Source organism: Varroa destructor, unplaced genomic scaffold, assembly GCF_002443255.2.
Source record: "Varroa destructor unplaced genomic scaffold, Vdes_3.0 BEIS01000004.1, whole genome shotgun sequence".
Taxonomy (NCBI): domain Eukaryota; kingdom Metazoa; phylum Arthropoda; class Arachnida; order Mesostigmata; family Varroidae; genus Varroa; species Varroa destructor.
Genome location: NW_019211457.1, coordinates 43,758,386 through 43,771,616, shown reverse-complemented (window position 1 = coordinate 43,771,616; position 13,231 = coordinate 43,758,386). Strand labels below are relative to the sequence as shown.

Here is a 13,231-nt window from a genome sequence, read left to right as displayed (position 1 = left end):
CTCTACCATTGCTTTATGTTCAAATGTTGTCTACCTTACGCTCGACAGTATTAGAAAATACGTTCATGTTTGCTGAATTAGCTTCAGAAGGGCGTAAATTTACTATTTTACCTATTTGAAAGTATTAGTGCTCCCTGTAAAAGCAACCGTATCGGAAATGTCGCGAGAAATGACAACCAGCAACTTAATTACTAACTAAAACTTTGTATGCTTTTTCAGGTAGACGATGGTTGCGGTGTACTAGATTGACTTTCATGGTTAATGGTATCCAGGGGACACTACATTGTACAGTGGCCAGTCGCTGCTGGTTTATCCCACAACCAATAGCATTTTAATACTATTTTCAGTTTTTGCTGCGAAGTTTGAAACGCTTTGACGCGATGTACAACAAATATATTGAGGACCTGTCTTGATGGCTCCCAGTTATTGTACGATAATGAATTGATGGGTTGAGGGTTGAGGTTTTTCTGTGCCTGAGTTATTATATATGCATTGTACTCGATCCTTAACAGACGCGCTCCTTTGGCGCAGAAAATTTGGGCGCGGTAATGGCCACACGGACATTATGTGATAACAACTTCATCAGCCCCAAACGTGAGCGCATGCAAGACTAGAAACTAATAGTAAACATAATTTGGTCGTGACTAGTAGTGGACGGCCGCATCAGGCTTCGTGGAAAAACCGTCTGACATTGAAATTGAAGAATGTGTCGATAAGGCCTAAAATGGCTTTTAACAGATTATTATTGTTCGAACAAATCGAATGAAACAGTACGGCACAATAAGCCGTATGTATTTTTTCGGTGTGAGACAAACTTACATGTAATACGCAGTAGTAAGCATATATTTGTAAGATTCTCGTTGGAATCATCCCACGAGGAAAAAGCCTAGACAGCGGTTAAAAGTAGTCAGTCTTTTGTTGAGTTGACCTGGGGCAATTCGGGTTTTGGTCGATCAGTGTTGCGCGGCTGTACGCCAAAGCTGAACTAAATTTCAACTTCAGTCTGCCCAAATATCGCGGGTACTATCTGTTCGTAATTACACTTTGACGATCCACTTCGTACGATATCGCATGATGGGTACACATATACACGCCGAGTGTCTCATCGAATGTCTAGCCCCCAAAAGAACTCTGAGGCCAGGCCCAAAAACGCAGTTTACATACACCTAGTGCATCAGCCTGTGGCCTCATTTTCTGACTGTGCAGTTATGCTCATGTATGAGCTTATGTTCCGTAAGATTGCCCAGCACATGCGTGCTTTAACCTGCTGATGGGTTGAGCTTTGTACCGAAATACATTTTGTTGTGAGGCAAGTGTTCACCATACGCAGTTCTATCGCATGCCCAGACGGTTCGCGGGTCGGCCCACACGCGTTCTAGGAAGATTCGTTACATAAAAAGTCATTCTGTTCTATGGTCTATGTAATAATTTCATTTGTAATTTTCCGATTTAAACTTGGCTAACAAGGCATGAAGTAAGATGCTTCATACTAAGGATGAGAATTTTACATCAAATGAAAGAACCCCATATTTTGGTTGGTTAACATGCACTGACCGTGATAACTGTTATATTGCTTGAATGGTAGTAAGCCATAGCTCGAATTCAAGCCAAGCATAACACATTGATTAAACACAATTATCTAAGCCCGATAGATGTCGAATAGATGGTCACGTTACCCAGAATTACTCACCTTAGCACACCTGCGTAATGTGCTTTACCGTGAATAACGTTCTAATTGTTTTTATTAACTATTTACGTTAAACAGTGGTTTTGAACATTAGTAAAACAGAGGCACTGCCTTCATTGACTGTGGTTCACTTACTGATGAAATCAGACGCGTGTAAAAACGGTATTTGCGTTCTCACTCAATAATTGGTTTACAATTGGCTCATAAAAATACCTATATCTTTATCTTTCCCTGCCCACATTCGTGCAGAATTTGTCCATAGTTAGTATGAATTCACCATCGCAGTCGTAGAAAAGAAACTCTCCCCAACAAGCTTTCCAATCGCTGATAGAGTCTCAGGCATCCAACGTAAAAGGAAGAATCCCTACCGCCTTTCTTTTGTTGGCCATTCGGTTGATACTCCTGCGTACACGACGCGCTGGTGCAGGCCATTCGATTTTGTCGGTGATGCCAAATGGGCTACGGTCGTCCCGAGTCGGTCACCTCCAGCTGAAGACGGTATAGCTACTTGCTTCCGTTTCTGTGTTCGCACTATAGCACAAAGTCATTTTCCGCATCTTCTTTTTTAGCAGTTTTGCTGCCGTTTTCTAGCATAGGCCGGCCAATATCAAGACCAGGACCATCCGGATCCGAATGAGACCAGAAGCACGATACCAGAGACAAGCACCAGCTCCCAGAAGTTCAATAGCAATAGCCCTTTCAGGCCACGGTGTGGAGTGCTGTGCTGTACTGAGCTATCCTATCTGAGCGAACGGCAATGAACTCTACTCACTACTTGAAAAGTGGTAAGTCCGTTACGAGCAACATCCTTGTAGCCTGAGGCAGCCACGTGCAAGAAAATGACTGCAGTGAACTTCTTAGGATGCGTTCGAGCTCGGGGGGCCTCGGAGTTCCATGCTTCTCACTCTCCATTTTCGCTTAGAGTCCGGGCAGACTGCTGCTACGGCCGATGGCGTCCCTATAGCGTGCTATCTGTATTTCTTTGGGACGAATGGCGCGGTGGAAAAACCCGACTCTTCGTAACACGCTTTCCGGCAGGCTACTTCAATCAGCTAAAAAGCTTGGATGCCATTGAATCATGGATGCCACACGTTGTTAGGCTGTGGCTACACAGATATTTAGAATGAGAACGCAGTCTGACCGTTGTTATTCGAGCACACAGAAGGCTCAAAATTCAAAAATCCGCAGTTGAATTCCAAGCTTGTATGTTGATTTATTTAGTTATATTTGCCAAAAATATTTTAGGCAACTTAAATAGATAGGTTGTTACATCAATCGACCCTACGTTCCGCGCAGGGAAAAGTAATAAGTTATTTCATCATGGTTTGTCAGTATAATAGTGCCGCAAAATTGCATACTTCAACTCAACGCTTAATGGGTCATCTACTTAATTTTATTTTTCTTTACTCGAAAATTACTAATGAAGTCAGACTAATAACTTACTACAAAGGTACAACTGTTTAGGTCCCACTATACTCGCAGTCCTATGAAATACTCGGAATCTCGTTCGTTTCCTCGTAACGTAACGAACGGTACTACAAACTAGATTTAATGGAACAGTTGCACTGGGTTAAGATACTGAAAACACTTTCATTTTTGTATATCCTGTCGGCCTAGGCAGGCCTGCTGCACACGGGCGGCTGGCGAAATTTTAAATTCTGGCCATTTCAGTTCCATGTGTAGGGCAACAGGCAGAGTCATCCTGAACCTATGAAGGCCTAGAATTTTATGAGAGCTGGTTACGAAAAATGCTGTTGTTCATTTTGTTCTTTGAGTTTTAAGAACTTTCTTGCCCGAACCGTTTGGGCAAAGGGAGACCCTGTCTAGCGGCACCGTGGGCGCATAGATGGAAAGCTGTAGGAAGCCTGTGTTAGTAATACCACAAGGCTATGCGTACTCATGATTACGATTTTAGCAAGGAGCTTTTTGAACAAAGATAACGCGCAACAGGCCACGTGTGTGCGAAGCAGATCATGGTTACGTATAAGGAAAGGAGCCATTAAGGCAAATAATTAGTTAGCTGCTAGTCTGGGTTCGGCTTGAATACGTCTGCATATACCTAACCTAAAGCTTGTAACGTTTACCACTGGCAGACCTCATGTTACATAACATAATAAATTGTAGATAAATATTAATTTTCGTAAACAAATTAGTTGAATACGAGAGCTATATAGGGATAGCACTTGAGATGTAAGGTTGGCCATGGCCGAAACTGGCAAAAATTAATCGTCTTTTTAAAAAATCTTATAGGCATAGTGCTTTTCGCAGTTTCGTTCTGGTACAGCCTACGACTCCGACTCTTTCATTCGTTGCATGTATTTACCAGTTCGATTGTAGCTATAAATACCGTGACAGAAGCTGTAGCGAGAGATCGGAGAGTTTGGAATATCAACTGTGAACTAAATGCGGTTATCTTAAACGTTGCTGAAAAGGGTGCGATGAGCCTATGGCCTTATATATACAGGACTTATGTTATTTCACACTGATCTGGTTCGACAGGGGAGAGAGCGCGGAATTAACTGAGTTTGATTTGCGCGTAGCGTCTTTGCCATCGTTATCAAATTGCATTACGCTTTGCTTCTTTTCATGACCGCGCTCCATAGGTCGAAATGCAATCAGAAGACTCATGAGGTACTACCCTCATAGACACGTTACTATCCAGTTAGTGTGTTAAAGACCTATTATCACAATTGAAAAATACAACGGAAAAAGATCGTTGGCCTAAATAAAATGAGGTATTGCTTCAAATGTTTTGTTCATAAAGCACAGAAGGCCGGCTTGATAAATGTTATGAAGAACCAGCACTTTTTTTTAACGCGTTAAGCTGTAATGCTAAATTCGCGTGAATTCACTGCAAAATTTATAACGCCTCTAGTGGGGTCCGTTCATTGATCCCGTCTGCGACAGCCATGTGATAAAGAGCACTCAGTAAGTAAAGATTCGTCTTATTCCCGTCTCCAAACTCGGCAGGAACAGCACCCGGATCGCGTATAATTGAAGAGTGCCCAGCTTGAAGTCATATCTCAGCCTGAGGTCAGTGTGACTTCCGCGAATTGGACAATCCCGCGATCGCCCAAGTTCGATAGAGCGCCCTACACGTGACGTTTCCGTTTCTTTTGTACAAGGTGGGGTGGCCTTCTAAATAGCTAGGGAGATGAGATTTGTGTCACGCACGAAAGATGCGACAGCCGCATAGAACCGACACCCATGACGTGCATGAAATAACTGGCGCAATGGCCGCGGATTCATTCCTCGTTCGGCGCCACTCGTACCCATCTCCTATGATGATCGCTGTCCTTCTCCCTTATCGGGGGATCGCGTGACGCGACGTATAAAGTAGTACGAACCCAAAAGAGTCGCGCCGTCGTTACATCTGATCTCATCTAGACTGGTGAGGTCTAGTCCACCCGAAGTAAGAACAACTTACTCGTAGTAATCCGTTTGACTCTGGACGGACATGGCGGTAGGCGGGCATGGGACAGTATGAACCCAGTGTTGCAGTCCGAATAAGGTGCTTGAAGTCCTACGAGCTGAAACGGCCGCAGCGGCGGTACCACCAATGCGAGTAGATTTAACCAGTGGGCCGATAGGACGACAAGGAAGATTAGGAAAGAACGGAAGATGAAATAGCATGTATCGTTAAAGCAAAAACGACACGAGTCGCTTCATTACGAGCCGATCGTGAAGACTGAGCGACATTAGGAAGATATAAATGATAAAAGAAAAGGTCTACAAGGCAATACGTGGCCGTGTAGCCAGGCAAGCTTGCAGCAGTACTGCGAAAGCCGAAATCAGCGTCGTTATAAATCATGATTTGTGCGCTTCATTTTTGTAATTAAATGAACCTTTCCAACTGGGTATGTGAAAAATGGGACAAGTGAGAACGAAATAAGTTCAGGAAGAAGGACATCAACGAATTATTGGACGAAAATGTTGAATGGTGAAGTAGCTGGTAACTTATTTTCGAGGCAACACAGAAGCTTTAGCTTCTGTAGGCAACACAGTTCAGGTTACTAATTATAGCTTGGAACTAGAGAATAGGCTGTATGAAACAAACAGATAAAAGGGGCATCTTAATTGCCATATTTATTATATATTTATACAATTGCGATAACGAACAGCAAGGAGCGTCTCAGATATAATTTTAATCGACGCAGAGCGAATGTTTCAAATGTTATCGTACAGTGTTTCATTTAACAAAATGTATTCAGCATTAAACAAAACAGTCTGCTGCTACAATGACTAATACGAGTCACAATGTTCCAAAGCCGGCCATTTTGGAGTTATTCTTCACTCGTCGTAACAGCCACACCACATGTCGCTAGTTTAATCAAGCTGGCGCTTCTTTGAGACTACCTGCCCTCTACGCTCTTTATGACCTGGGCCGTCTATCTGATTCAAACGATGCACGCTGTCACCGTTGGAATAGTGAACAATGTTCTTCCATTAGACGACCGGTGAAGGAGGGTGCATTGTACGGCGTGGCTGCACGTTTAACCCTTAATGAAGGCAGTAGCTTCTCACCGACCACGACAGGTAACGGCCTATCCTACTGTTGCTCTGACCGTTTGTTCCTGCCAAAATTTCACCGAGCCGTCTTGGTCGATTTCTCTCGTCCATGCTGTCCCATGGCTTCCGAGGAGGAGTGTGAGCCTTGTTGTTCATTTCAGTACCATGGAGCTAGGCTCATTAAGTTCTTCTACTGTAGCAAGAGGAGAGCGGAAAGATGGGGATGCTGCCAGTTTACCTGGCAGCGGGTTGGCAACCCAACCGACAAACATGCCGAGAGTAACCAGCTCATCTCCACTCCATCCAAATGTTGATTATGATCTGGTTTCAATACGTTATGATCGTATGTGAACCGCACGTGAGTAATCGTCATGACTGCCCGCTCGCATGAGCGATAATCATAAAAATATCAATAAATGAATGGCTACGCCAGGGACATCAGGTCTAATTATATACTGTGGTACCATAATGCGGCTGACCTTTTTCACTATAGAGACAGGAAAAACAAAGGGGAAAGAGAACAGAATAACTACTATATAACTAATATAATAATTTGCTTTATCTATCTCGATCAGGCGTCTATCGGGCTTATCTACGAATTAAGTGGTTGTTGAAAGACCTGTCGACGGGATACGATGTCTTTGTGGTGACATGATGCCGACTGTGTACGTATTTACGCGGCTATGCTTTTTACTATGATCATGCCGTAGCAGAAAGGGAATATTTCACGTAAAGCTGTACATTTTTTTAATAATTGTCTACTAATATTCAAATAACTTTTGTTGTTGATGTTCCACAGATAAATTCTATCAGCTGCAAATTGGTACAGAAAACGGTGCAGAGACCGGAGTTTTAGCAGAAGCAATTTTCGCTCATAACAATCTATGTATCCATCCATTGTTCCGTATTATACATCGAAATATTTAAATTCCCCGTATGGATTTGCTTCTATTCTGATCCTGACAGAGGACTAATCCTCGTCTTTTTAACCTACACAAAGTGGAGATGTATCTATCGTGTTGCACTGCTACCACCGTTGGCAGCAGGCAGCAACCGTCTATATGAGTCTGTCTGATTGTGAAACTGAGACAATCTGAATTCCCTATACTTTTGCAGACAAAGTAATCTGGACGTACACAGGGCAGGATAACCACATTAGAGCGTCGTTCCTCACGACAAAGCAAGAGCAGTATCATGAGCAAACAACAACAGTTGCAGTAGAAACTTCTGAGCAACCCTAGAAATCCGTGTGTTAGTGCTTAGCGGAAGTGGGAAATTCAGACGGAAGAACGGATTGAATTGATGGCAGTCGCAGTTGTGGAAGCCTAATTTACTTCTGCTTACCAAGTTGCTATGCGCCGTGTGTTAGCTCCTTGTCAGCTATCGGCTGCCCGCCAGAGTCCTCCAGAGATTTTTGCCCCCACGTCTCTTCCTCGCTTGGTCTCTCTCCACTTTTCTCTTTCGTGTAGTCTCCTGCTTTCCTTTGCCTTCACGTTCTGCTGATCTGCCAAGGGATTCTAGCCAGATTTGCCGGAGGGCTTGAGCGAAAGACGTCACCAACGGTACTATGCCATCATCTGATTTCATGGCGCTTCAGTTACGGCGCAAATGTTTGCTGTTTCCTTTTTTGCACGAGAAACCAAACCAAAACAAGCCTGGCGTGTCCACCTACTCAACAAGGAGATTAACAAGAAGCCAAGAAACGCTAGTGACGGATGGGGCTGCAGTTTTTGCGGCTTCACTGAATACTTTCAATTCTTCTCTTGTCATACCCGCGGCAATAGCGGCATCACAAGTAGACCACATAGGCCGTATACAGCACGTGAACAATGTTAGCCAACGTTACTTTTTTCTTTTGTTTTCAGTAGACATAGGCCAACGACCTACCGCTTTGCCGGCCTTCGTGTGTTGGTCCACCGTCGAATTATCCCATAAAGCCAAGTACATCTCGAAGCTGCTTCAACTTGCAGTTTCTAGCATTTATATTACCGCCTCTGACGTAGCAGCTGCTGTTGCAGTTGAAACTGCTGTGTTGTTTCGAACTACATTTTCTATTCTGCCCTCTAGAGCCTCTTTGTCTCATTATGCTATGTACCAACATAACTAACCTATGCGAATGTGCGAGGCCACTCCCTCAGCGTCTGCGCTAGTCTATACTCTCTATGCTTGTTGGTCTGTCGGCATCGCTTTGCATAAGTTCAAGAAACACCTTGGAATAACATCATCCCTCCGGATACCAGTCCTGCGAGGCCAAGGGAAAGGATGACGAGCATATTTCGTAGTAGTCTATAGATCCGCGCGATGTGTCCAGCCAGGCAAAATTGGCTGAGAGGATAACCGGCTGGCTGGTGGCGAGGCAGGCTAAGGGGAAAAGAGATTGTCTCCGGAGGCATAAAAAATCGACGAAAACTTGTTGGCGAACGCAAACCTGCTGGCCTACCTGTAGTTATATTGTTACCTGAATGGACTGTAGGAGAGAGAGACGGCTTCGTATTGGTAGGCTGCGCAAGAAATTGTAAGGATACACTTGACTGGGCCTAGAGAAAAAGTTTATTAATAAAATCACATTAAGCATTGAAAACGCCGCTCAAGACTGCTAATCAACTAAACGGCCGATATATCAAATGCATCAGTATAGTCGCTCACTGTCACTGAAAGGCAACTCAAGGTGCTTAGGGGTGCCATTAATGTTTGGTGCGTAGGATAACATACAACAAGCGCAGAACCAGATTGTGTAAACGCAAACTTTCCTGGCTTAACAATGTTTCTGACCTATAATCGACCATATAGTACTGTTGTGTAATGAATTTAATGTACATTTCTAGGTAACAACACTGAGGTATTTTCAATGAGGTTCGTGAGGTTTTGTTCGAAAAAACACTGCAGAACCTAGGTTAACTCAATCAGTCATCTCAGAGTCAGTTAACCCTTACAAATTCATCCTGTCTTCATTTTGCTTGGATGCAATTGCGGCCGATATCTAACATAGTCGAGAACGTTGGAGCGACCTTCGGCCTCGAGATATAAGTCAGGCGTTTAGGGGTAATGTTCCTCGGGTAACTATGGTAACCTGCGGATTAATATATACATCCCGTTCAAAAAACTATAAATTCTCCAGAACATCGGCTTCTAGCCAGCTCCTGATCGCAATAGCAAAAGTCGCGTTCGGCTGTAAAGCACCATGATCACTATGTTCTTACATTCTATTCAGATTCTGTACGTGGTTCAGATATTCTTCCGAAGAACCTTCAGAACATATTAATGATACTATGTCCTAAACCTATGAGTAGTATAATTTACTAGACCTGAAGACGAATGGCATTAGAACGTGGTAAACACCCTTGACTCTATGGTGACATTGGTATGAGGGTTTGCGGTGTCCGATCGTAAATGGACGAATGTAGGTGAATGGTAAGAACGACTCCATAAGAAAACATTTAACGGCATAAATAGTATAGGCAACAGCAGTAGAGAGAAGTTTATTGTCCTATGGGTCGAGTCCTCGATCGGCGCTTGAAGAAAAATTTACTTTGGCCTGTAGTTGATATTAACGCAATAACGTTTCGTTCGCCTCCTTTGTGTCTACTTTGGCGGTCTGTAGCTGTTACGATTTCCCTTCAAGACATAGGGAGAAGCGGATGAAATAAGAAGTTGTAGAAGGGAACGAGCTCCTACAATTGCAACCACTCGCGCGCTATATCAGATAAAAGGAAGCACTAAATACGTCAAAACTGTGCGCCAAAGTCGTCAGTAGAAAAGGTCCCTAAAGTGAAAGAACAGAGACTGACGTTTATGCGAAAAAGGTTGCGAATTTTGTACACATATATATATGTATATATATGTGCTAAAAAAAAACTGACCGTTTAAATGTTAAATACTATTGATACGCTTGATAACGGCGAACTTTTCTGAGAAGTTCGAGCGATACTAACGGCGAGTTTTCGCTTGAATTTATAGTTAGAAAAACTACGATACTCTAAACATCATAAAGGTGTACTATTTTATAGACGTTTGATTGCATGGCTAGCTCACTCCGTCTGCAGTAGCGGCACAGTTTCCACAGCCTGAACCAGCTGCCCTATACAATTCAACTGCCGCCCTCTCCTTCTTGCGGCACTTCGTTTTGGTCTTGCTCCGGTACTTCAGTTCAACTGCTATTGGTGCTACGTGGATTCCTGGCAAACTTTCTTTCTCCCTTTCTCTTTATAATGCTTAGCTCACCTTAATCGTTCCCGTGGGAGGACACTGGCGACGAAATGGGTATTCGGGCAGTTAGCTGGCCAGTCTAGACTCGGGATCAGTTCGTACACGGCCACTGTCATCATTTCATAAATCTTCGTTAAAGTCACGATGCTTTATGGAGAACTAGGGCCCTCCAATAGCTGTGCGTGGATTCGCTTTTCCGGCCTGGTCCTTAGCCACTGGGGCACCACCTACATCTACAGAGTAGCCAAATTGAATAAGGGCTTTCAGATGGTATGTAGGATAGCTTCTAGCAGTCAATTTCACCACCAATTGACTGCCGTCGGTCCCGTCCACCTACTTCAGCTTTGTCCATTTCTAGGATTCCTCCTCGATACCGTTAAGATGCACGAAAAAAAAGCGCCAGGTAGATCTTTGTTGTTTGCGTTCGCATTTTAGACTTCTTTTTTTCTCTGGCATATTTTGTCTTTTTAACTAATATTCTTTAGTCGTCTTCTTTCTAATCGTTAGATATTCAACTGTCCAGGTCACTGTTGGTGTTGAAACGATCCTGTTAGAAATCCAGTTTACTGGAAACACAAAACGGCTACCGACAGAAAAAACTACCACAAGCGGTTGTGTCGGTCAATCGTTAACTGGATGAGCAAATCTCGTCATTTGCGTCTCACTAGTGAAGAATTAGGGAAGCTGACCGGAGCTTTTGAGGGTTGGTTTTAGGACATCCGCTTTTCGTCGTTTCGTGGCCTTCGATCATTGGCAATGAGTTCGCTTACGGTTGTTGTAAACACGAGTCGCAGGGGTGCTCTTTGTGCTCGCCTTCTGCTGGTTCTCTTACTTCATCGTTTACCTATATGAGTGCACTCCTCGAAAGAAGCATTAGCTGGCTTTTTACTCATTCGATTAAGCAGAAAATTGTCATGATTCGACAATCGATGAAGGGTACAGCTTTTTATTCTAAATGTGCGGTAGCTCGTGTCATACATTTCTTGGTAAGTTAGGCGAGGAAGGCCTCGTCGTACCTATGTATCATCGGTGATATTTATGAACTTTCGGCCCATTTATAATACAGAAGGACTTAGTAAACCTAACTACTAGTCGTATACTACTGCAGGGCTGGTCTGCCAACCGGCTCCTCGTTCTGCAGCATTTGTCTTACAACGCAGGTACCTCTAACCATTCCACGCGTCAAGTACGTAGTCGTACATTTGGTGCTAACGAGCGACGCGGATGACAGCACTCTACTCCTATTTCGTATGAATGTCTATTCAAATGCGTATCTTAACTTGACATACATATTTAGCATACATTCATCTGGCTGATTATGGAATAGAACTACGAATGTATTTTTGATATCCTGGGAATACCATTATCTTTTTACCATCGCTTAAGGGCGGTCGCCGAAAGATTAAAGCAATCGTCTGGATGAGTCGTGCACACTATCAATGACAATGCTACACGCACTACCGCTCTCAGATATTCGTCTGCTTGATGTAGAATCGTTGGCGACACAATCCCACTAAACGTACGCTATTCTAAATAGGAACGATTGATTCGTACCGTAGTGTACCGTAGACATCATATCTACTCAGGTTTTTACTACGTGGTTTCTACGTACTCGATTACAGTTTTACCCAATCCCGAATGCTGGCTAAGTATTTTCAGATTACTGTCGACTTGATGCGGATACGAATTTAATCATCACACATCTACAATTTTTTCTGACGTGAAATGCGCCTAATAATAAGAGGCCTTATGCACCTATCTATTTTAACTTGTCCTTCTATCTAATACTAATTTTCTCCTATTTTCTCGAATGCCTGTTACCGCTAACGGTACGAGCGCTCTGCTTGTCCCAGAAGGAGCAGTTTTCTTGGTTGCGTCTCATCGGTCGGCCGATGAGCTGTTATTGAAGCTTGTAACACAGTAGAGAAAATAAGAAGGCAAGCAAGGGACGTTAAAGAGAAAGAGCTTTGGAAAATACGGGTTCGAAAAAAACCGCAATCGGTAGAAGGTCATTCGCGTGAGTCAAGGAGAGCGAGTTGGAAACGAGACAGAATAGGGTGTTCCGACCGTTACAGGGATAACGGTAGTTGTCAAAGCAGCAGCAGGGGTGCATCCTACATTGAGGTCTGGAACAGAAATCTGGGAGTAGGGAAGTGCCTTCCTTCTTCATAGGTTGCTGAGTCCGATGCAGGGCGTAAAGAAATCACGAAAAATAGTAAGAAAAGGCTTGCAACGCACCTCAGTACGATAGGGCCAAAAGTTATCGTAATGGGGGCGAAGCAGGCAAGCTCCAATTCGAGCATCTCCCGTTCTTTCAAAAAACCCGGGCACTGGATGAGCTCCGATTCGAGCGGCGAACAACGAGAAGCTCGGGTCAGTTGCTCACGAAAGGGGGACAATTTGTGGACGAAGTGAAGAAACTCAGCCTAACAGAGGCAACGACTGGAGAAGAGAAACAGGGCTACGAGCATGCAATGCCTGACATCTGGCATTGGCATTATTGGAAAGAGCCGAACCTAGGAGCAAGGAGTGAAAAAGGCAGACTTTGAGCGAGAACAGCCGGAGGGTAAGGACTATAAGAGGCGAACAAGGCGGAGGCAGGTGATTGAGGACGCTGCTGCACCAGCAGGGGAGAACAGCATGAGCCCTGTACATTGAACGCTTATATGGAACAAGGAGCTCTGAGCAGTTTATATGGAGACCTAGGAGGGAGTCCAAGTTATGAGCTATTTGAAATGTGAAAGTCCTGTGTGGTTTGTCTGTGCTGCTCCTTACTGAGCTCCTCGTCTTTATGGCTTCGTTCTTTTTTGGATATTTGTTTACTTGTCA

The 13,231-nt window shown here is 43.8% G+C and overlaps 2 protein-coding genes across 17 annotated transcripts in view; both read left to right on the top strand.

Annotated features, from left to right (window-relative positions):
- The window catches only part of LOC111249810 (pikachurin-like), a 226,426-nt gene that overhangs the window by 134,306 nt on the left and 78,889 nt on the right, over nucleotides 1-13,231 (top strand). The window lies entirely within an intron of this gene.
- LOC111249816 (uncharacterized) overlaps nucleotides 1-13,231 on the top strand; it is a 74,538-nt gene that overhangs the window by 60,865 nt on the left and 442 nt on the right. Inside the window, exons 2-3 of one of the 13 annotated variants that reach the window (XR_015327247.1) lie at nucleotides 6,772-6,861; nucleotides 6,996-12,968. The exons of 10 other annotated variants lie outside the window; for them this stretch is intronic. Coding sequence is in view for 1 of the 3 variants with exons in the window: in XM_086988269.1 (XP_086844395.1) it covers nucleotides 220-335 (116 nt within the window). In the remaining 2 variants the exon portion in view is untranslated. 2 more of the 13 variants (XR_015327246.1, XM_086988269.1) reach the window with 2 other exon arrangements.